Genomic DNA, 25,243 nt, shown 5'->3' with positions numbered 1-25,243 from the left:
ACAAATTATTATTATGATTATTATTATTATTATAGTGGGAAGTTTGGGATTCATAGACCAAGAAGTTCCTGTGTGAGAGCTCTCATGGAGTGATGAGCAATGTCTTCAGGTTGTGGCCAATGGCTTTGAGTAGAAGGCAATTCGTGCAACTGACCTTCCTCTATTCATCTTTCCCTACAGTAGCCTCTGCACTCCCACAAAACCTTTCCAGAGGGTGGGTCGAACTCAGGTTCTGCGTGAGGGTTTCCCACAAGCATTTGGGCTGCCATTGTGAGAACAGGATGCTAGGCTAGATGGGCCATTGGCCTGATCCAGGAAGCTCTTCTTACATTCCTAGTGCACAGTGTGGACAGTGTCCTACAGAGCAGCAGGAGGGTGGGTGACTTTCCTGAAAGTGAAACCCCGTATCAGTGAAGCTGTGTCCCCATTCAACAAAATCCCCAATCTTCCAATTTTTCAAATTCTGTGCACAGTGTGGTTAAGTAATGATCAAAAGCAGTTTGCATGTATTGTGTGTGTGTGTGTGTGTGTGTGTGTGAGAGAGAGAGAGAGAGAGAGAGAGAGAGAGAGAGAGAGAGAGAGAGAGAGAGACTGAATGCCTGCTATAAATCTGCAGTGTCTGTTCTGTGGCAATTTGGAGAAACACGGCATGTTGTTCAGAAAAGGAGACCATTGGGTAATCAACTCGATTTTCATTTCAAACTTGTTCTTTCGGTTAGGATTTCCTTTGGAACATCTAAAGCAGGATTTTCCAAACTTGAATCTCCAGCTGTGTGTGGGTTTTTTTGGCCCACAACTCCCACCATCCCTAGCTAGCAGGACCAGTGATGGTAATTGTAGTCCATAAACAGTTGGAGACCCAAATTTGGGAAACTCTAATATAAAGTGTGGCACTGTATTTCAATTGAAAATTGTTAGTGAAACAGCTTCTTTGTCTTTTAGGTTCCCAAACTAATGGGCACCAGCCTCTTAGAACTCTTCCCTCGGTTCGGCAGGACGTTAGTCGCTATCAGAGAGTGGATGAGGCCCTGCCACCAAGTGAGAAGCTTCTCTTTATTAATTCCCGGGATTTCAGGGTATATGCCCCCACAAAAGGGGAAAGCGCTGCTGTAGATTTAAAAAAAAAGTATTGTCTCTGAGAGAACCAGAAGTTGTGTGTGAAACATGCCACATTTTGTTTCACCAGGCTCAAAAAATGCAAATGGGTGTGCTTGAAGCCATTTGCTTCCATGTCCCTGGAGATGCCGCTTCTGTTGTGATGTCTTCATCGAATTGTTTCATAGGGACATAGGAAGCTGCTTTTATAACAGGTTAGATTATTGTTCATCTAGCTCAGTACTGTCTACTTTGACTGGCTGCCACTCTCTGGGGTCTCAAGCAAAGGCCTTTTTCGTCATTTGCTACTAGATCCTTCTAACCGGAGATGCCAGAGATGGAACCTGGTACCTTCAGCACACAAAACTTGTGTGTTCTAGCACTGAGCTACCTCTTTTTGTGAGTCATGAGAGGATCGCTAGTCTGCCATGAGGATTAAATCCATGAAATAACGGAAAGCTCCTGAGTACAGAGGAGTCTACCTGCTAGGTCTCAGCATGATTCAGCTTTAAGCTGTGCGTGCAGATTTCTGCTGTGCCTCTGCATTGGGTGTAATGAGGAAAAGGCTGCTGATTTTGCATTTTGTTGTTGTTTAGTCATTTAGTCGTGTCCGACTCTTCGTGACCCCATGGACCATAGCATGCCAGGCACTCCTGTCTTGCACTGCCTCCCGCAGTTTGGTCAAACTCATGTTCGTAGCTTCGAGAACACTGTCCAACCAGAATGCCAAAAATGCCTTTTACAGAATGCCAAAAAAAAAGAAAATAGGGATGCTGACTAGCAGAGGTTTTTGGAGGCACTGCTCTAAAATACCTGGTTCCTTGTGTTTTACAATGAGTCTTCCTACCTTAGATTGGGAGGCACGCATTGACAGCCACGGGAGGATATTCTACGTGGACCACGTGAACAGGACGACAACGTGGCAACGTCCCACAGGTCCCCCAGCCCAACAGATCCTTCAGCGTTCCAACTCCATACAACAAATGGAGCAACTGAATCGCAGGTGAGTATTTTTCAAATTGGTTTTTATATATGCAGTTAAAAAAAAAAGATGTTCAATATCTTTCCTGCCATGTACCATTATTCTGAACGAAGAAGAAGTGGAAGAAGAAGAAGAAGAAGAAGAAGAAGAAGAAGAAGAAGAAGAAGAAGAAGAAGAAGAAGAAGAAGATCAGACACCATTGTTTCAAATCAAAAAACTTTGTCAAAACTATGTAAGCTTTGTTGTTAATCCAGAAATAATGACCTCCCATTCTGTAAATAAGCATGCAGGTTGTGTTACGGTGAAGGGGAGGGGTGAGTTTCGTGTTTTCTTAGCTCTTGAAAGGCAAATTCCGTTTTCGACCACCAGGGATGGAGGGGCACTTGAAAAGGTGTGAAGATATTTATGGAGATTTCCAGAATTATTTTATAATATTGATCTTTTATGTACAGCAGCAACCTGGCACTGGGGATGGAAGGTGGGAAGTGAGAGTGCCTTTGATGAGCTGCTTTTGCCCTTGATGGCGATGGCGTCATGTAGCTAAATTGCAGTTGGCTATGTGGATCTTTGGGACCCAGGTGGCGCTGTGGTTAAACCACTGAGCCTAGGGCTTGCCGATCAGAAGGTCAGCGGTTCGAATCCCTGTGACGGGGTGAGCTCCCGTTGCTTGGTCCCAGCTCCTGCCAACCTAGCAGTTCGAAAGCACGTCAAAATGCAAGTAGATAAATAGGAACCGCTACAGCGGGAAGGTAAACGGCGTTTCCGTGTGCTGCTCTGGTTTGCCAGAAGCGGCTTTGTCATGCTGGCCACATGACCTGGAAGCTGTACGCCGGCTCCCTCGGCCAATAATGCGAGATGAGTGCGCAACCCCAGAGTCGGTCACGGCTGGACCTAATGGTCAGGGGTCCCTTTACCTTTACCTTTATGTGGATCTTTGATGTCAACTTGTTCATTTCTTGATTTCTTACAGCAGGCATCTCCAAACTTCAGCCCTCCAGATGTTTTGGACTAAAATTCCCATCATCCCTGACCACTGGTCCTCAGCTAGGGATCATGGGAGTTGTAGGTCCTTATAGGCTAGGATCATGTCATGAAGAATTTCTTATAGGCTAGGATCATGTCATGAAGAATTTCTCAAGTTAAAAAGTTAAAAAGTTAAAAAGAAAAAGAGGAAAAAAGAATTGTGCTGAACTACTTCCTGCACCCCCAACCCCAGGCCTGATCCCTAAAGCCTGAGGGAAAGCCATCTTAACTATTTGACTTCTGGTTTCGGCTGTGTATCAGTGTGTTGAGTGTGCTGGAGACTCTGATGTATTGATTGGGTACCATACATAAAACCAGTCTTGGAATTTCAGGTACCAGAGCATTCGACGGACAATGACTAATGATAGACCGGAGGAGCATCCAAATCCTATGGATGGAGCTGGAGAGGATGCAGACTTCCAGCAGCCTAATGCAGGTAAGGCCCCATTTAGTGCCACTTTTCTCCTTAGCTGGTTTTTAAAAAAAAAAAAAAATCATTATGCTTCTATGCCACCTGTCCCAACGGTGTTCTCCAGGCCAGCCAACTGAACTAGTGGGCATTTTTGAGAAAGTGCCATGGTTGCCAGTCACAAAATGGTTGCTGTGGAAGGGGCGTGGTATAACACACTACTGGAGCCCCAGCATAGCTGCCAAATTATCCCTTTTTTAAAGGGATTTTCCCTTATGCTGAATAGGCTTCCTCGCGAGAAAAGGGAAAACTTGGCAGCTATGAGCCCCAGCCACCCCCAACAGCCTTATGGTTAACGTGGGAAGTTGGCTATTTCCTGCTGGCCTGATTATGGCTATTATACAGCACACACACACACACACACACACACACACACACATGCTGTTGCTGTCCAATCGCAACAGGACTCATATCTCAGAACCAGGAAAAATATAGCCACATCACTCTCATTTCACAGAAATCTCTTAGAAGATACCGTATTTTTCCGTGTATAAGACTAGGGTCTTTTCTTTTAAAAACATGTTTAAAATTGGGGCTCGTCTTAGACACAGATACAATCCCCCCCCCATTTTCTTAATTTGGAGTCCCCGAAAACAGGGGGCTTCATACACGGGAGAGTGTTATATACACACAAAAAGACGGTACTTGCACATTTTGCCCCATAACGTTCTTTCTAGGAGTGCTAGATACAAAAGAAAGAAAGAAAGAAAGAAAGAAAGAAAGAAAGAAAGAAAGAAAGAAAGAAAGAAAGAAAGAAAGAAACCTCACAGTTTGGGGCATCGGCCTATGGGCACCACTGGAGACTCCACATGTAGCATGTTGTCCACCAGCACTGGGTTGACGATCCCTGCTTCTAGACAGTACATCAAACTCAAAAACATCATAGCAAATTTACCAATAAAACAATGGTAGAAGACATGGCGAACTGCAGTTAAAGCAAAGCAAAAGCTTCTGGATTCCTCATACTTGGCTGCGTAGGAAGAGGGAATGTGTGAGTCGCAAGGCTTGCGTAGCTTCTTTCCTGCTCATGCACAGCCTAAACCATTCTTTACCGTGACACAGTAATACAAAGGCAGTTCAGTTTTGCAAACCTTGCGCTGCAAGCAATGCCAATTCTACATAAAACATAGAAAATGGTACGTTTGAAATAAACGCGTCCGTTTTAAGTGATTCATTTTGTAGCAGGCATGTGAGGTCAAAAGGACAAAAAGTGTGGCTCACCCAAAGAGCCATGGCAAAGGTTTGTGACATTAATCCTGGATTTCCATCTCCGTGGGTTCATTTACTTACCTTTTCTTTTTCTTTTGGCATAATAAATGTCAGCAGCAAAACCTGCTTTTCCACATCATGCAACCACACCTTGCTGTAGTGACTATCCAGATTTCTTTAAAAGTGTAATATATATAGTGGTGTAAACTGCAACTGGTTAAGTTGATTTCAGCTTTGCAATGGCCTGTAGTGAATTCATTGGGTTGATAAGAACTTGGTGAATGTTTATCACTTCTATTCTCCCTTAACTCCTGCCCCTTCCTCTCCTCTCCTCTCCCCTCCTTCTTTCCAGCTGGAATCTCCTCATTTTACCTCTCACCCCCCATTTTTAAGCTTAATACGATTACACCCAGTTGCTTATGGTTGGGTTCTGCAAATAATAATCAATAACCCTATTATTATCATATATGATATATTCTCACATGTTAAAAACCACACTCGGTTTTTTTAAAATAGTGTTTATGCATTTTCAATAGTAAGTAAAAAGCAGACTTGTACAGGGAAAACATTAGTGTTTCAAAATCTGATTGTTTCCCCGCCCCCAAGGTATGATTGTTATAGGCCGGCTGGTGTTCATTATTCACCTGAAATAAGAATCCAACAAGCATTTTTTCGGTTGCCTATTTAATTTCTTAACTTAAGTTTTACTTAAGTTTACTTAAGTATTTAATTTACTTAAGTTAAGTATGAACGAGAAAAGAATATTCTATAACAAAGGTAAAGGAACAGGTAGGTAGCTGTGTGGTCTGCTGTAGTCGAAACAAAATAAAAGAAATCCTTCCAGTAGCACCTTAGAGACCAACTAAGTGTCATTGGTATGAGCTTTCGTGTGCATGCCAATTTATGATGCTGAAGCCTTTGCACTAATTCATGGCTATGTCCCTTTGTCAGATTTCCGAAGGGAGAATGTGCTGCCTCATTCTACCTCCAGATCCAGGCTTACTCTACTGCTACAATCTCCCCCTGTGAAATTCCTTATCAGCCCAGAATTCTTCTCAGTGCTGCATTCTAACCCTGTGAGTAGTCGGCGCAAGTATATCTGTACACAAACACTTGCAGGGATGTGGAGGGTTTCCATTTCCAGTACTATGAGAGTGATGGCAGGTGAGAGCTGCCATGAAATGTTGCAGCGCGGCGTGCTCCCTATTCAGGATTCTAGTCGTCCCCCCCAACAACAGTGAGTCAGTGTTCCATGCCCACTGAACACAATCTGCCTTCACTGGGTTCGTTTTGAGGGGTGGGTGTCTCTCTTAAGGTTCTCCTGAGTCTGGCAATACCTCCATCTTATGTGTGGGTACATTTAGGCTACATAAGCACTCTCCCCCTCAATATTGGAGTTGGTACGTAGCAGGGATGGACAGAATTGCGGTCTACTGGTAGGCATCTGGGTGGTTTGCAGTAGACTAGTAACTCCCCATTATCTAGCAATAGTAGGGAGAATAACAAAAAAACCCGCCCCGCCCCTATTATACTGCTGAAATTAGGAAAGCTTGGGATAACCAGGAACGTGTTTTTATGTTGGAGAACTGTGAGCTCAGCTCATTTCCTGCATTCAAAACAAATCCCTGGGTTTAGTAGCTGTTCAGAGACACCACGTTCTCTATCCTGCAAGTGAATGTCTTTCACCACTGGCTCCAATTGGTGGAGTTCAGGGTTATAGTAGAAAACTCAGAGCAGGTTTCATAAGGCTGAAGCCTGCCCTCCCCTGGTATGTAAGATAATTATTTTAATTGCTTTTGTTCTCGATCCTTTTATTAAGCATTTTGTGTTTATTATCTTGTATTTTTATGTTGTGAACTGCCCTGAGATATACATACTTAATAAATAAGAATAACATACACGTACAAGCCATTTTCACTAAGGTAACAATTACGAAAAGCATTTGTTGCAGCAAGTTGTGATCATATTGTATATTTCTTATACATTGTAAAATGTTGTAAGGAGGGGAAAGAATAGAACAACAGGATAAACTATCGAGAGAGGAGACCTATGCGCAACAACACACACCTATCACACTGGTTTTTGTGGGATTCCTGAAGAGGGAAGTTTGCAACACCATGAAAACAGTTTCTCCTGGAGTAGAAGCAAAAAGGCCCATATCCATTACTGCCGTGTAACGCTAACACTCCCTGGTGTTCCGGATCCGCAGGCCCAACTGGAATGGATAAGTTAGGAGCTGCCTATGGAAATCATGTGGTAACTCTCTCCCTTGGTGTTTGTATAAACAGATCCCAAGGAGTTTGCTGTTTGGGCTAAGGTTCTATGATAGCATCCTGCATTTCACACTGGTATAATAGTTTTGGAGATTGTAGAGCCGACTGCATTGAAATTAAGACCACATTCAGAGAAGCCTTCGTGGTTGTAAACCCCCCCCCCCCCAGTCCATTGGGAATTTGGTGAAGAGCTTCATCTCATGGACAGGAGTGTTCCAAGGCAGTTGGAGAAAAGGGTTTAATCAGGGTAGGGTGGCAGAGAAAGAGTCAATTTAGAGAAAAAGACATTTCAACTGTTTTTCATTCTCAGTCTTTCTATTGTAAAGTGCGGAGTTATGACCTCTTCCTAACAAAAATGCAGTTACTGAAAGACAAGAGGCAGGTGTTACTGTGTTCTGGGGATCCACAAAAGGTACAGGAATAGAATTTTTTTAGCCCTAAGGAGACATCCCTCCCTTCTCAAAGCAGCTCAATGAGGGCTGAGCATGGTGAGTGGTCATAGGATTTGAAAACTGGTCAAGAGGGTGGGGTGAGACTTCCTGAAAGAAGTCTTCGGTGGAGCACGAAACATTAACACAGAACAGGATTGCATTCAACACTGCAACATTTTATTGAGGGTCCCACTTTTTAATTGGTTAAGGGGGGTATTAATAATAACCTAAGCACCAGCTTCTATGTTTGGGTGGGGTATTTAAATATTTATTCATATGATGTTGTTGTATGTTGAAATAAAATAACAATTTTCAGTAATTGTTAATGGGTTCAGAGACAGAAACTACAGTATATTTTCATCTCCCATGTACCTGAGGGGTTGTACCTGAACCCCTCCTGCTGGTGCTTGACATGACAGTTTTAGAAAGCCTCTAGGTGAATTTTAAAATAACCCAGCAGTAGGTCTAGCAAGCTGTTCGCCCAGGAGGAATTGCTGCTTATACAAGACAAATGACAAAACTCTTAAGGCCTCCTTTATCCAGCCTTCTGAGGCTTACGTAGGCATCCAAAGCCTAACATTTAGCTTCCGAAAATAATTGTCTTTGTTTCTTTTCCCCCTCCCATTGTCCAGAGTGCCTACCGCATGTTTACAAACAATACGTGTCTGAAGCACATGATCACCAAAGTCCGGCGGGATACCCACCATTTCGAGCGCTACCAGCATAATCGAGATTTGGTGGGCTTCTTGAATATGTTTGCCAACAAGCAGCTCGAGTTGCCGAGGGGCTGGGAAATGAAGCACGATCACCAGGGCAAGGTAACAAATATAAAGAACTAGCTTGTAAATTAAACCAGTGTTAGACTTTTGTTCTCTTCATCCGAATACTGATGGAATTGTGGAAGCTACTCTGGCCGAGCCAAATATTCACACTTTCCATCCTCCACCCAAATAGGAGAATGATGGTGCCAGTTGGCTGTGTTCTCAGTGATCTTTTCCCTAACATGCTAGTTTTCCATGGCATCATTTGGGTGTCATGCTAAACCCAGAGGTAGCCAACATTGGGGCACTCTAGATGTTGTGGAAGACAACTAACCATCTTTTGCCATGCTGGCTGGGCCTGATGGGGGCTGGAGTCCAAAACATTTGAAGGACATGATGTTTACTATCCCTGCACTAAACTATGCTTTTAAATCAGATGGGGAAACTGTCCGGATGTTGCTAGACTACAACTCCCATCATCCATAACCGTTGACTATGCTAGTTGGGGTTGATGGGAGTTGGAGTCTCAACAACATCTAGAGGGCCACAGGTTCCCCAGCCCCAGTTTAAACCATGAAGTGATCCTAGGTAAGCTTCGAGCCTTGCCCCTTCTCATCTCAGCTACACCAAGTTGGCTTGTTTCAAACAAATCATAGCTAACATTAACAGTTTGTTGGTTGGGACAAAACGTGTAACTATAAATAAGGAAAGGCAGAAGCAAAGACTTTTATCCTTCTGAGGGGAGAGAGTGCACTTGAGCCCAAGGCTTACCTGCAATCATTTATGTCACACTATACTACGGTTGAGCAAGACAGACAAATAAGGCCAATGTATGGAAATACAACTCATCTTGGACTTAAAATAATTTCAAAAGTGTAAATAATTTTTATTCCAATACCCCAGCTAAGGGACACCGATTGGTGTCAGCTTTCAAAGGAGATTAGAGAAATTCATGGAGGTTAAGCCTATCAGTGACTACTAGTAGGGATGGCTACCTGCTACCTCCTCCGCGGTAGGGGTGAATGGATCTGCCAGTTTCGGTTCTCTTGATTTCTCATTTTTTTCCAATCTTAAATTCAGTCCTCCAGGTTTCAGTAGCAATTAAAAAAACCAAAAGACCTCATGGTAATTCTTCATGCATGCATTTCTCCTAATGAACACATTTTTTTGTATATGGTTTTGACTAATGTACACATTTTAAAAGCATTTTTCCCTAGTATAATGCATGCTTGTATGTTATTTTCACCAACATGTGCATTTTTAAATACACTTTACCTCAGTAGATTCATTTTTGTTCACATTACTTGGTTGGATAGCTGCTTTGCAAAATTCAGAGTAGTGTGAATTTTGAAGGATACCTGTGCTTCAGTTATGTTTTGGAAAGTGCATATTAGATTGATTTACCTTCAAATGTGAACTGAATCCAATTTTACTCCTTTAGGGGTGAGAGAGAGAGAGCATCCTTTAAATACTATCGGTAGCTGGGGAGCTACTGCAGGAAAAAATTACTTGCCCCTTATATCTTCCTTGTCGGCTTCTCCTAAGGCATCTTGTTCGTTGATGTGAGAAGCAGGATTCTGGAATTAGTAGAACTTTAGTCTGGTCCATCACAGCTGCTCTTTTTTATTGGTGATAACCTGTAAACCTATGACTAACATGTGGGCTGCTGGTTTGCAGAGGGCTTTGCAGCCTCTATCTCAGGCATTCCCAAACTGCGGTCCTCCAGATGTTTTGGCCTACAACTCCCATGATTCCTAGCTAAGAGGACCAGTGGTCAGGGATGATGGGAATTGTAGTCCAAAACATCTGGAGCGCCAAAGTCTGGGGATGTCTGCTCTATCTTTTTCATCTATGGCTGGTTTTCTCATGTGCACTTGAGCAGAACAGCATATCCAGAAGAAACTAGAAGTTGTGCTGTGGTGGCATATTTTGTGGCTATCTTCACCCTGCATCAGAAAAGGAAGCGTAACAGGCTCCTGTGCTGTGGTCTTGTGAAAGACACTGAGATCTATCAAGGGTGACCAGCAGCTAAACGAGGAAGAGACCAGAGGCACCCAGAAGTCGAGTTTCTTAGCCACTGACAGATGATAATTTTTATAACACAAGCATGAATAGTGCGAAAGGTTCAAAATGCTGTGTTGGTTTTGTTAGCTCAGGAAACAGAAATTGCTCCGCGTTTGGTTGCAAGAGAGATTTGTTATGGCCTAGGGCACTCAGGAAATCAGCCCTGAGTGCTCACTGGAAGGACAGATCGTGAAGCTGAGGCTCCAATACTTTGGCCACCTCATGAGAAGAGAAGAATCCTTGGAAAAGACCTTGATGTTTGGAAAGATGGAGGGCACAAGGAGAAGGGGGCGACAGAGGACGAGATGGTTGGACAGTGTTCTCGAAGCTACGAACATGAGTTTGACCAAACTGCGGGAGGCAGTGCAAGACAGGAGTGCCTGGCGTGCTATGGTCCATGGGGTCACGAAGAGTCGGACATGACTAAATGACTAAACAACAACAAGGGCACTCAAGAACAACCTTGTACATTTGGCTTGAAGTTCAGTTTCGCTGAAACAGTGGCAGGGTGACCTTGGGGAAGGCACTGCTGCCCCCTTTTATTTGAAAATGAAATCACGATTAATGTATGGTGCTGCAAAGGGCGGAGGGTGCCGCTTAGTCTTCAAAGTACCAGATAAGATAAAGCAGAAGGCAACTAAAAACAAAAGGTGGCTGGGGCATTGCTGTAGAGGGAGTTGCTGCACATTTGCAATGCTCGATAAGCACTAGCGTGTGCTGGAGAAATTGCTTTTTCTGCCTTTTAAATTGAAGGTTTTTCATATTATTACTGTGCATTCCTTTTGTCTGGGGTAACTCAGCTCTTTGGAATGCGTTTGGAGCCAAGGGAGGGACGGAAACTTCATTTGCCCTCTTCCTTCTCCCTTTCACCGCACAAGTTAAAACGGATAAAATTCCCTTTGTGGGCAGGAAGGGAGGAGCAGTAGCATGGGTATTCCCCTGAAACAAGGAGGCGTCTGCTTTCCTGTCCCTTTTTTTTTTTTAAAGAAAACCTTCATTACATAGGGATGGGATACAGTGCCTCTGGAAGACTGTATAAAGGGTGAAAAAAAAAGAAGAAGGCAGGAACGTTTGGAGTATAAGCTCCAAAGTGCTTTGCTGTAGTTGCTGGGAAAATGCTATGCATGCATTGAGGCCGCAGGCCTAAGCCCCCTAACTCTTTGTTTTGGGACCTTAAACGAAACATTCTGTCCTTTAGCCATGTGCTTGGAGTTCCCTTAGGAATCAAGTTTTGAAAAACAACAACAACAATCTTTATTACGGTCCATAGACCCATCAATTCGTTACCAAGCGATACACAGCTGGGACACCCCGCCCTCAAACCACTCAGACATCTTACTCAAATTCGGAATAGGAAACATTAGTTCTTGTGACCACCGATAAAAACTTTGCCACTGCTAGTGTTCTGGCATTTTTCCGGTCTTCCAATAGGAACCTGATATAGAAATCCTCTGATTTTCCTGGGAGCAAGGCTAGCAGGGGTGAAATCACTTCAGCCCTAGCTTGCTCAAACTTCCCACAGTGCAGCACAATGTGTTTTATAGAATCTACATCATGGGTGCATGAGCACAGTCTTTCCTGGTAGGGTACTCCTCTCATCCTGCCCTTCCAGCACTGCAGAGGGGAAAACATTCAGTCTTGCTTTTGTGAACAGCCTTCGATAGTTTGGGACTGTCAAGTTTTGAATATAGGCTGCTGGCTTAAAGACATGCCCATATTGTACTCCTACTGCCAATGGACTGCAGAGCGCAAGTGATTGATGTCGTAGATCACTGTGTGAATTATCCCAAATTCACTGTGTGAATTATCCCAAAGTCTTTGCTTTAAGGTCTTTAGGGCACCTTCATATCCCAGGCAATAGAGTTGGGTGGGTGACAGACCTAAAGCAGTGGCTTTTCTCGCCATGGTTTTCTGCCATTGAAAAACAGTCACTAGTCCACATAGGAAGGAAATTGAGTTGAATGACTGACAAATACTGGGCCTATTCATTGTAGGAGCTCATTTACATATGTACATATGCACATTGGCTCTTGTTTTAGCATAGTGTGGTGGGGGCCGGGGAGCTGTAGCCCTGGGAGCCTGATTTTGAGGGGGCAAACGCCAGGCACCCCCATGCAGGGATCACTGCCCTGCCTGTGTGTGGCGTCTCTGGGCCCAAGAGCATGGCCTGGCCTTGCCGCTGCACCCCTGGCCTCCTTGCTGAATGGCCACCTGGACAATGTTGCGGGGGATGCACCGGCCAAGGGCCACATCGGCTGGCCAGGCTCCTCCCTGCACTGGCGGGCGGGCAGATAGTGCAGTGCGGCCCCGTGAACTCTCCATGTCCCATGTCCACATGGTGGCGGCTGTGGCAAGGGTTGGACTGGCATGGCAGGTTTTGTTTACCCTCTGTGCCCAGCCCCTGGTTCCGCCTGGTGCGTGGTGTGAACACACGCCAGTGAAGGACGCAACGCCACTGAGTTCAAGCAAATATCCCCTCATACACCCACAATTCCATGCAGCCCAACTGGTGGTGTGCAGCAGCTCACTTTGAGCACATGGTTTTGTGTAGTTCATTTCAGGATTGGAGATGAGATGTGCTCATAGTTTCTCAGAAGTAGTTGTGTCAACCGAGTCCTTTTCTTGCACAACCTTCCTGTCCTTGTATAAATACACACATAGATGACTGAGTTGTCTTGCTGATGGTGAAAGTACCCCGAGTTGTTTCGAGTTCTCGTTATGACATAATTACAGTAGAACAGGGATGGCCAATTGGTGGCTCATGGACAAAGTCTGTCCTTCGCTCCCAGGGCCATTTAGAGATTTATTTTTTTAACAGTACAACTTGCCAGAAAATATTGCTGCTGTTGCTGTTTTATTATATCATCACAAGTTGTGTATTATTTCCTGCTGCCTGAAAACTGAAGCAGAAATACAGGAGGAGACCATACCGGCTATAGTAGTAGTAGTAGTAGTAGCAGCAGCAAAAAGTATATGGTTGGCTTATGATTTGATAGCTAACTCCTAGGGACTTGCAGAGCTGCAGTGTGGCCTACTGGTGCTGAGGTAGCAACCATGAGCCCCTACCCTATGCACTTGTTTGCTGCCTTAGCTAGTATCACAATAGCGTGGGTGCTTTTTCATGCCGTATTTTTAGTTTTGTAGAAAGAAAAACGTATATTTGAACAGATACATTGCCCATCTGGATATAATGTGAAGCTTTTTCCAAACCAAAATACCCTGTTCCTCTGCCCAGCTTCCATAAATATCTAGGCTACACCCTTGCTTGGTTGGCCAGTGGTAGGTATAAAATTAGGCTGTTGGGTGGTTTTTTTTTGGGGGGTGTGTGTGTGTGTGCGCTTCAGCTCCATTTCCAGCTGTGGTGCCATTGTCTGGATCAGCCCAAGGCTTTGAAGCTCCAGTGGCTTTTCTTTTCTCTAATGAAGCTTCAAAGCAGGGATCCTGAGTTTCATTATGTAGCAGACTGCTACTGGCTGTCCTCAAAGCACTTGTGCTTAACGAGATATGATTGCATTCATTTAGTGTAATTCTTAAGCATCTTTTCCTGTTTGTCTAAGTGCGTTGCATAAACGAGTGCAGCATGCTTTGCTAAATTGCTGTGTAAGAAATCAGAATTGTGCATATGCAACACTGTTCATATGGAAACATTGGTTTCCCTGCAGGACAGACTTGATCTGAATTTGTCTTTCAAGTTACATGCTTGGTTTAGGGTTCATCTGATTAAATTTTTAGCCCTCGGGAGGCCAGAGCTTTCTTCCAAATGCACGAGTTTAAATTAGATAAAAGCCAAAACATCAAGCAGGCTGATTCATAAACCTGTTAAGCCAGAGTGCATAAAGCAAATTAGATTGGACGGGATCTAAATGAAAAGACTCCTGTTTAATTGGGGTGATGACACAAATGCCTGGGTCTAACATTCGACCTCTACCAGCACCCATCACAACCAAAACCTGAACAGAGGCCCCCCAAGCTTTTAACATGTAATGCTCACATGTTGATCTCAAGTTCATGCATTTATCAATTGTTCACTGCAGAAAATATCCAAACAACAAAAACACATCTTGTTTTAACCCTCATTGGGCAATCATTAGGCATTCAGTGGGTTGTATTTTCCTGAAGCACTATGGTGATTCATTATGATATCTGGTGTGTTATCCTGCCATGTTAACAGCAGCAAAATTTTGGATGTTAGGATCCAACAGACTCTGAAAGGGTTAAGACAAACAATACTGTAGTTAAAGTTCTGCCAGCATGACATGGTAATGGATGGCAACCAAACTGCAGTGGAATAGAATCAGGTCTGCTTGCAATGGATATAGGTTGGAACAGGCATTGCTAACTTTGTACATTCCTTCCCCTGATTTGTGTAGTGCTCTTCAGTTAACTTCAGATCTTTCCACAAAACCTACCTTTTTATCCATAAAGCCTTTACTAGAATTATTTTTCTAGAAAAAGAGGTGCCAGAACTCACCATGAAAGCTGCCTCCCTAGTTCTCTTACAATGGCAATGACACCCACCTGAGAGGTTCCAGTGAGTTCTTGCTTGGGGGGGGGGGGAAGCCCTGCCCTTGACTTATTTTCTCAATCCTCATTTCCTGCTGTATCTAAGCTTTAAGAACCTGTAACACACTGAGCTTTCCCTCCCCACCACTGTTCGTTGTTTCTCCAAATGTAGATCATTGTAAGCTGTTTAGGGACAGGAACCTGTTTATATTTTGCCTATGGGACTCTGCAGAATCTTGTACTGTATGTGCTGTATGTATGGGTGGATAAAGAAATGCCAAATAATAGCCCTACTAGAATTGTGGCACATTAACAGCTAACAGATTAATTATGGCGTGAGCTGTCTTGGGCCAAATGTTTCTGATTCCTTCAGGGTAGATGGCAGGTATTGTCTTTGAATCATTATGGGTAAGTATCAGGTTCTTGAAATGGTTTATTCCTTGCTGCATAGCGCAACTCTCGCAAGGCTGCGATCTGAAGCATGCTTAACCTTAAAGTAAAGTTCCTCTACCAGTCACGTCCAACAGTGATCTACCGGTAGATCACTGAACATCTGTGGTAGATCACTGATAGATCACTGGCTCCCCCCCCCCCAAAGAAGCTCAACAACTTTGGCTTCTCTAAGAAAAGCTCAACATTTTTGCCCTGCACCCCCAAAAACGGGGCTTTCCTCCTCCTCCCTAAAAAAAAGCAGCTCAACAACTTTGACCTGGACCTCCAAAAAGGGGGTAGATTACTGTCAGTTTTTAACTGTGTGAGTAGATCGCAGTCTCTTGGGAGTTGGCCACCCCTGCTCTAGGGTCAAAACGTGACATACTCCCAAGTAAAGAGGTTTATGACTGGCTGCTTCCCTGGCAAAGCTTCAGGTCCTGCCATGCCTATGGTTTTTCTGGTTTAGGCAACTGTTTCATGCAACTGCTGCTTCTAAAGCTGTTAGGGGTTGTGCTGTATTTTGAAATCTGCTTTTGCTTCTTCAGCTACTCAGAATTTTGTCTGGTTGTTGTTGTTTTAGCTGCCCTACCTAGAATAGCCCTCCTCAGATTGCAGCTGGCATGCTTCAGCCTGTAATCACATTGTGCCATGGTCCTTAATCAGATGTTTCACATGTGTACTCACCCATTTGTGGTTGTAATTATACAGTAAGCAGTTGGCTGAGGTTGGGGTTTTTTTAATACCTTTTTTTTGAAGTTTGTTTTTATTTATTTCTTTTAAAAGTAGATAACTTTGTGTCCTTCTTCCCAGATATTAGGTGAAACAGATCTGACCAGCTATTTTGAATGAATATGTGAAATTCAGCCCTCCTTGCACACCACCCCAGTTTCATTCCCTCCCAACAACAGAGCCTATTCTGTCATATAGGGATCTGGGAGAAATGAAATTTGGTTTGCATTTAAAGGTGAACCTACTTAATGAGCACTTTCCAAGGCAACGCAAGAACCTGAAACACAGTATTAAAATTCACACGTCTCTGAAATTTGCAGTGGAGTTCTCTGAGCAAGTAATACACACAAAGATGTATATATTCACGTAAGAATATGCATAAGAATGTATATATTGGTGAAAATAACATTAAAAACGCATTGCATTAGGGAAAAATGCCAAGCGAAAATGTGTAAACTTGGGGGAAATGCATACAAACATGCATGTTACGAGAAATTTCACACTGAAATGCAGGTGAATTTTCATGAGGACTTTTATAAGCAATGGAAACTGATGTGGAGAGCTGAACTGAGGGCTGGGAAGATGAGAACGTGAAATTGCCCATCAAATCTGACTTTTTCTCACCTACCTTCTGCATTCTTGTTACCCCTGAGTTCCCACCCTCCACCCAATCAGCTCCTATTTGTGAACCAACCATCATTCTCTGTGATCAGTTGCTCAAGTCCTCTCCTCTTAAGCAATCTCACTGTTCCTTTCACTTGACTTCTGTGAATTGCTGTGCACACGAGAATCGGAACTGTTTTTGGAGCACTGAAAGCCTGTGTAGTGCAGGTAATCCCGTGTTAGAACGCACCCACCCACCCCCAAAGAGTTCCCTGTTGCGTGATAAAGTTAAAGGCTTAATGACCATTAGAACACAAGACTTCCTGCGCCTGTAACCACCCAATGCTTTGCTGCTCACGAGTACAGCTTAACATAGGAAGACATGCAGTCAGAAATACCCACAGTAATCACAGTGAGGTTTTGGCAAGTAATGAAATGCTTTCCTCCCACTCGTCTCCTCTTGCTTTTTTACCAGGCTTTTTTTGTTGACCACAATTCCCGCACCACGACGTTCATCGACCCACGGCTTCCTTTGCAGAGCAGCAGGCCGACTAGTGCATTGGTCCACCGGCAACATTTGACGAGGCAGCGCAGCCACAGTGCTGGTGAGGTAAGCTGGCACTTAGCCCATGTGTGTGTGTGTGAGAGAGCGCACCTGTCAAGGTTACAGGATCCTGGGTTCTTCACAGTCCCATTTCTGCATTCATGACGATAACATTCATTGTTTTTGTCAGTCTTCTGATTCCTTCCTCGGAACGTAATTGCACCGGTGACCTGGATCAGCCTTCCCCAAGCAGGTGCTCTCCACATTTTGCTGAACATTAGTTCAGCGCAGCCTACATGGCCAGTGGTCAGGGATCATGGAAGCTGTATTCCCTATGGAGGGCACCAGCTTGGGAAAGAACAACTAATGACTGAGTGGGGATTCGAACCCAGGTCTCCTGCCATTCAAGTCCAACATTCTGGCCACTATTTTCCCATCAGATGTCAAGGAAATAAACAACTACAGTGGTACCTCTACTTACGAATTTAATGTGTTCCAAACGCACATTTGTAAGTAGAAAAAATTTGCAAGTCGAATCCCATAGGAATGCATAGGGAGAAAAAATTCGTAAGTAGAAAAAAATCCTATCTAAAAATTCGTAAGTAGAAAAAATCCTATCTAAACCGCATCCAAGATGGCGGACGGAGCTCCATTCATAAGTAGAAACATTCCTAAGTAGAGTTATTCGTAAGTAGAGGTACCACTGTATCTGACTTTTAGAAGACATCTGAAGGCAGCCCTTTTTAGATAAGTTTTTAACGTTTGATGTTTTATCATGTTTTTAATATTCTGTTGGGAGCTGCCCAGAGTGGCTGCGGAAACCCAGTCAGATGGGCGGGATATAAATAATAAATTATTATTACCATTCACTGTCACAGACAATACATTATATACTTTATTGGATAGAGTATGGTATTTTTTTTGAAAGTTAGTTCCACACATGTCTAATCCAATCCAGATCAGCCTTATCAAATACAAAACAGCCTTGGGAATGTTTTAGCTGGCTTACAATAGATGCATGGGAGTTATTTACTTATTTCATTTTTTGTAGTTATTGAGCTTTAGAAAGCTTATTATTTATTTTAAAAATTTCCACACTATAACCGCAGGGCTCAGGGCAGGTCACAGGATAAAATAAAACTATAAAAACACAAAATATATAAACAAAACAAAAACAAAAACTACCCAGTCATCTTTTCAGGGCCAAGCAATGCCACAAAGTAATGTACAAAGAGAAATAAATACAGTAGAACCACAGGCAGAGAATTGGGCACTGGGTGGTTATAGACAGGATTCTGAGATGGATCAGCCTCTTAAGGAAAAGCATAGTTAAAATAAAAAAATTCAAGTCCTTATTGATCCTTATTGAAGGTTAGGACTGAATGGACCAAATTGCTATAAACTGGAAGGGAGTTCCACAACTGTGGAGCCACCACTGAGAAGGCCCTGCCTTGTGTGCTTGCTCACCTATCTAACATATTTTACTAGCAGGCCCACAAGCATGATCTCACATGTAGATCTTAGATTATGGATAGGGTCATACCGGGTTTTGCCATCCTTAAAGTACTCTGCCGTGTTCAAAACTCCCGTTGTTCTAGGTTCATTTTGTGACAAGGAATTTCATTAGCACAAGCAGTTTCTGAGCTGTGGGAGAAGTACTGCGCCTAAGACTTCAGATTAAAATTACAGAGTGCAAGCTACTCTCTGAAGACTGGAGAAGAAACCATCTTAAGAATTTTAAGGAGGCGGGCAGGGGAAGGACTAGACCAGGCAACCCCAAACTTCGGCCCTCCAGATGTTTTGGACTACAATTCCCATCATCCCTGAACACTGGTCCTCTTAGCTAGGGATCATGGGAGTTGTAGGCCAAAACATCTGGAGGGCCACAGTCTGGGGATACCTGGACTAGACCATGTGAAAAACGAGCGTAATATTTTAGCTGCAGTTCATTCATTTTCAGCTTTGTATTCTTGTTATAAAATAGTGTCCCTAGACATTCTGTTGTTGCACCCATAACCTAGGTTTAAGGTGCTATCTAGTTCCTAGCTTTCATGTCTCAGTTCTAACACTGTATCTTTGACTTGTAGCTCTGTAGGCTCCAAGCTGCATTTGAGTTCCAAGTTTTGGTGGGTTCTGGGCTCCAGAACTGGGCTGTAGTTTCCTGCTGCCTTCCTACTGATCTCACCACTGCCGATCGTCAATTGCGAAGCAGTGCACTCCTCTAAACAAGTTCATCACAGAAAACAAATTATGCAAATACTGCAATTAGCTTATCTTATCACTCGTGGGCCAAGGTGATGGGAGTTCTCAGTCCTCCTGGAATCTATAGCAGCGTGTCAGATTATAGCCTGAATCAGCTGGATTCAGGTTGTGCCAGCTCGACAAAAGTACCCTGACCTTTGCAATAACAATTTTTATCTTTTGCAAAATGTCCCTGCCATTTCCTCTTTATACCACTGGAGGGCCTTTGAATACAGATATTTGTTCACAGAACAACAGCAACAGGAGCAGCCTGTTTTTCACATCATGGCTTTTTGATATGGTTATCTGTTTCAAGTCAAACCAAAGTCAAAAGTGGGGGGCAGGCAGGGGGAGCAGAACATGTACCACACTGACAAAGAAATTGGACACAAGTCTATTCTTGGAATCCTTTTCTAATAATTTCTAATAAAAACAACTGTGTTTATAAGCATACAGCTATTGATTTTTAAATCTCTTTGGGCGTCAGCTATGTGTTAACTCTACTTCCTGCACATTGGTCTGTGCACAGTCATTCTTCTGCCCCACCCCCATTTATTAAAAGTCACAGTGCAAAGGAGTGTGTTGCAAAAATCAAAAACAACTGTTGATAGAGTGATGTGCATATTGAAAACCTGTTAGTAACTTCTCTGGGATGCGGGTGAAATGAGCGCGTAACCCCAAAGTCGGTCATGACCGGACCTAATTTACCGGACCCTTTACCTTTACCCAAATGTGATATATGTTACCTTGTGGATGGAGTTGACTGGACCTAATGGTCAGGGTTCCCTTTACCTTTTAACTTACAAATATTTGCAAAGTTACAATTTTTAAACTGAAGGGTCATCACTCTTTTTGTTTTTCCTTCTTATAAAGACCTTTTCTGAGCTTGATCCACTATTCTTGGGGTCAAAGTTTGAAGGAGCAGGGCTGTCTTTCAAGAACTGGGAAAAAGTAAATCAAGGAGACAGAGCAAATTATACTTGTATTCCCACTTCCTGACACACTTCAAAAGGAGGAGTTTCCTCCCCACTTTTCTCCTGTACCAAGGAATGTACAAATCTAGTTTTGGGAGACTCTCTGTGTTTTTGCTTCTTTGTGGCTCTTTGGCATCTTAAAAAAGCAAGCTGGGTTTGATCTATTTTAATGACACAAAGTTGTGGGTGAAGATTTGCAAATATGTATGTTTCTCACACTGAGAGGAAAGGGTATGCAGTGAGCATGCGGAGCAGGGAGCGATGAACTACAAAAAAACCCGAAGTTCATGTAACAGAGACCTATGGGAGCCAGGAAATTGCAGAAGTAAAGGTTGCTCTTACAGAGCAGTATGTACTCAGCTGTAACTGTGAAGGGAAGTGACAGTCGTTTGTTCTTCCTCTATGGGACCCAAGTATAAAGCCATAAAGAATATTCACCAAGGCCTGCCATGTCAGCTGAGCTTGTTTGTTCTGGTGCGTATCGAAAGCAGGGTTACTTGCAATCAATTACGATTTGTTCAAATGTTGAGAAAAAATCTTCAAGCTCACACCAGTTCTCAGCGGAAGCAGAACTTCTCCTGTCTGTTAAATGGTACACAAAGTAAAATAAAAGCTTGTTTTAAACTCTCAGCCCAGACTGAGATTTTTATGGTTGATAGGTAGAATAATGGTTGCTGGTAGGTAGAATAATGGTATAATAATAATAATAATAATAATAATAATAATAAATAATTTTATTGTTGATATCCAGCCCATCTGGCTGGGTCTCCCCAGCCGCTCTGGGTGGCTTCCAGCAAAATATTTAAAAACTAATAAAATGTCAGACATTAAAAACTTCCCTGTTTTCTAAAAGTTGTGCAATTCTTTATCTCCCTAACACCTGATGGGAGGGCATTCTACAGGGCGGGCGCCACTACTGAGAAGGCCCTCTGCCTGGCTGCCTATAACCTCACTTCTTGCAGTGAGGGAACCGCCAGAAGGCCCTCGGAAGTAGACCTCAGTGCCTGGGCTCCTTCAGGTATAGTGGGCCAAGGCCGTTTAGGGCTTTAAAGGTCAGCACCAACACTTTGAATTGTGCTTGGAAACGTCCTGGGAGCCAATGTAGGTCTTTCAGGACCGGTGTTATGTGGCCTCGGCGGCCACTCCCAGTCACCAGTCTAGCTGCCGCATTCTGGATTAGTTGTAGTTTCCGAGTCACCTTCAAAGGTAGCCCCATGTAGAGTGCATTGTGGCCCTTTAATACTTGCAAAAGCTCTTAAACAGATACTGAGTCAAACAGGTACCAGCTGAGACTTCGGACTGGATTCAGTTTGCAAGACCTGCTAACAGAAACCCTTGCAAGGATTTTAGCTAGCACTGCAGTGCTTTCTCACATCTTCCCATGCATACCTGCACCTCCTCTCCTCACGTCACCCCAAAAATTGGCTCAGTGGAGCAGTTGGAAGAACCCCGAGAACAGCATGCAGTTGGAGACGGGGATTGTTCTGTGTTGCAAGCTGAAATGTTTGTAGTGATAGACCGGTTGCCATAGTGCTACACTGAATTTCTCCCATTGCTTTTAACTGGATGTATTTGAGAAAGATACCAAAGTAAAAAGAAAACAGAAAAAAGAGTTGAAATTGTATTAAAGCTTGTTAGATGAGAATTTTCACCTCGTTTGAGTCTTTTGTGAAGGCACTTACATTTTATTTGTCACCCATGCACTTTTAACTGGTTTCTAATTGATACGTAGACACAATATTTTTATTCTTATTTTAAAAAAAGCATAATTGGGATCGCTTTGTTCTAGAAGAGAGGATGTAATGTGAAGTTGGGGTAGGAGGAGTTTTTGCATAATTAAAAGACTCCCCGCTGGAGGTTGTTGTGGACCTCAAACATGGCGGAAGGTTAAATGTCTGGCCAGGGCTACTAAAACATCTTAGTAAAGCAGAACTGCTTTACTATATTTAAAAATATTTTAAATGACAATGTAAAGTAAGGCGTTTCTTTCTGACAATACAAACATGGTCCTTTTGATAATCATCTCGCTTTGGCCCAAAAGCTACAACAACTGGAAACTATAATGTAGTTAATACGTGTATGTAATTAACGTGCACATTTGGGGTTGTGTAATGAGCAGTCTTGAGACTCTTGAGGGAAAGTATAACTCTCTCCCCCAGCCTTGCTCAGTCCTGACAGAAAACTCCTCTCTGAAGCTGCTATTTGCATTTTGAGGGGAAGCTCCCACCAGTGCCTATGGAGGCTTCTGTTGAAGTTCAAACAGCAGCTTCAGACAGTATTTTATTTTTTTAGATGGGAAAGTATTAAACTTCATGTCACCACTTCTCACCAACCAAAACCTGCTTCCCCATGGCTGCTTTTTCTCTCTCAAAACAATCAAATCAGTTTTGTACCTAATAATAATGACCTCCATTTTTTTGTTTCATTTTTCCAGGTAGGAGAGGATTCCCGCCATTCAGGACCTCCTGTTTTGCCGAGGCCATCAAGCACATTCAACACAGTTAGCAGGGCTCAATACCAGGACATGGTTCCTGTGGGTATGTGTGCCTTGTACAATCATGCTTTGTTTGAATTTTGCATGGGGGAGGGCCGTGTCTTATGTTACCATTTTAAGGCATGAGGTTTCTCCTGCAATTTACTGCTGTTCTAAAAAAAACACCCCAAAATATTGGGCAGGATCCAGTGTTGCACGAGTGGACTTAAGTGAGATGTATACTGTGAGATACTAGGTGTGGCTCTGCTATATGCACACATCTTGCTTGGGGTAAACTCTTGGTGTTAAATGCTGTGCTATAATGTGGTAACCCAGGAGGTGTTCCTCTACAACTGGAGCTGGTTATTTTGGTTTTCTGGGAGCATTTTTCTCAGCCTTGTGCCTTAGGGTTGCCAAGCATCCAGCATTTTGCAGGACTACCTGAGCCGAACGCCTTTTTGGAGGCCACTCCAAAGACATGGATTAACTAGAGACTGATGTTGACAGACGATAGGACAGGGTAGGAGGATAATGTTGGAGAAAGAACATTCAAATCGTTCTAGCTAATTAGCTGCTGGACTGGTAGCAACTTCCACCCACCAGAGCTCAATACAGCAACACTGAGAGAAATGGGTGAGAGTTTAGTTAGACAGGGCTGGAAGTGGGAAGCTTGCTCTCTGAGAGTGAGCACTTGCTGCCGGTGAGATTGCAAAGCCTCTTCACAGTTTTTTTTTAATGTAACTAGGAACACATTGTACAAAAGGGACTTTAAAAAGTTATCTGTAGCAAGGCATTGCCGGGGTTGGGGAGGTGTATACAGCTAACTCACAAATTACGCTTATTTTACTTACATGAATGCAGCTTTGCAACGGATGGTGGTGTGGATAAATGGAGAGAGGAGGAAACTCGCTTGCCATTTATTAGTTTTCCTCTCCACCTGTGCATAGCTGCAATTGCGGGCTTACCTGGCTTTGGGAAGGTGGCACCAGAGCCCTTGTGCTGCCTTGCCAAATCTGGGTAAACGAGGAAGTGTGTGGGATCTGGTATGGTCCTAGAACAGAGATTTCCAAACTGCATGTCGACGTGTGAGTGTGTCATCTGCAGTGTGTAGGTGCAGCATTCGAAACTCCCATTGTTATAGGCGCGTTTTGCGACAGGGAATTTCATTAATGCGAGCTCTGGGAGCAGTTCTGCGCCTAAGATTTCAGATTTAAAAACTGCAGAGTTGGAAGGAAAGGGGGACCCTTTTCTGCCTCCCCACTACCAGCTAACTCTCTGAAGACTGGAGAAGAGACCCTCTTAAGAAAATTTGGGGGGGGGGCAGGAGAAATAGGGCTTTGTTTTTTGGAGTCTTCAGAGGAGGACTAGACCATGTGAACAAAAGACCACATTTATATGGTACACCATTTTGTACACTTTTCAATGCTTTTCAGTGCATTCATCCATGAAAATGCACCTTTCGAAAACATGCTTTGTATAAAATAGGTATTTTTTGTGCACACATTCTGCACACTGAAACCAATGTGCAGAATTCAGAAAATTGTGTCATCTGCCCGGGAGTTGCATTCCAATCCCCGAATCAGTTTGGGAGTGTCAGATTGGGCCAGTTTGCTTCAAAAAGAGACCAAGTGAATTCCTCTCCTACTCCTTCATCCTACATCCTACCTTTGTTGAACATTATTTAACATATATATATATATATATATATATATATATATATATATATATATATAAAGTAAAAAGGGCATGTGGGTGGGTGTCCACTTTTTTCTGGAACCGCTTGACCGCACTCAAATTTTGACACAACATCCAAAGCGAATGTCTGAAGGTTCTTATAAAGTTTGCTAAGACAGATGTCACACCTGCGCCAGCTAAAATCCCCCAAACCCTGTGTTCAAGAACGCACAACTTACCCTAAAGTGCATGCTGGGAAATAGAACCCAGAAGCTGATAGTTCCTTTTCCAAGGGTGGGGGCCAAGGTATGGAGATACAGGGGAGAGGCGCCAACACTCACCAGGGAAAACAGAGGGAAGGGTATGCTAGCGTCCTCCACAAAAGTGCATGCTGGGGAAATAGAACTCAGAAGCTGCGTCTCCAAGGCCAAAGCAAGATCATGAGGGGGCCGGATAGGTCATGGGTTGGGCCAGGGTGGGGAGAGTCACAGGGATGACCCGGGGTGGGGGGAGGAGGGAACGGGATACCTCATGGGTCACGACAGGATGGGAAGAATCACAGGGATGAGGCACAACAACGGGGGGGGGGACACATAGTCCAGGGCCGAGGAACACATCCTTCCCCTTTCCTGGGAAACTAGGACCCTGAGTCACCCACAGCAATGCATGACAGGGCCAGCTAGTTATTCATAAATATTAGGTTATCTATGGATATATATATATATCTGCAGAAGTGGCAGAAGCCTCTGTTTGTGTGGCATTC

The 25,243-nt window shown here is 43.5% G+C and overlaps 1 protein-coding gene across 1 annotated transcript in view; it reads left to right on the top strand.

The window, feature by feature from the left end:
- HECW2 (HECT, C2 and WW domain containing E3 ubiquitin protein ligase 2) overlaps positions 1-25,243 on the top strand; it is a 189,295-nt gene that overhangs the window by 110,255 nt on the left and 53,797 nt on the right. Inside the window, exons 10-16 of the mRNA XM_060273161.1 lie at positions 943-1,038; positions 1,948-2,098; positions 3,433-3,536; positions 5,730-5,854; positions 8,115-8,300; positions 17,050-17,184; positions 22,768-22,870. Coding sequence (XP_060129144.1) covers positions 943-1,038; positions 1,948-2,098; positions 3,433-3,536; positions 5,730-5,854; positions 8,115-8,300; positions 17,050-17,184; positions 22,768-22,870 — 900 coding nt within the window. The remainder of the gene's footprint in view (positions 1-942; positions 1,039-1,947; positions 2,099-3,432; positions 3,537-5,729; positions 5,855-8,114; positions 8,301-17,049; positions 17,185-22,767; positions 22,871-25,243) is intronic.

Source organism: Zootoca vivipara, chromosome 1 (assembly GCF_963506605.1).
Source record: "Zootoca vivipara chromosome 1, rZooViv1.1, whole genome shotgun sequence".
Classification (NCBI taxonomy): domain Eukaryota; kingdom Metazoa; phylum Chordata; class Lepidosauria; order Squamata; family Lacertidae; genus Zootoca; species Zootoca vivipara.
This window is presented reverse-complemented; position numbering and strand designations above follow the sequence as displayed.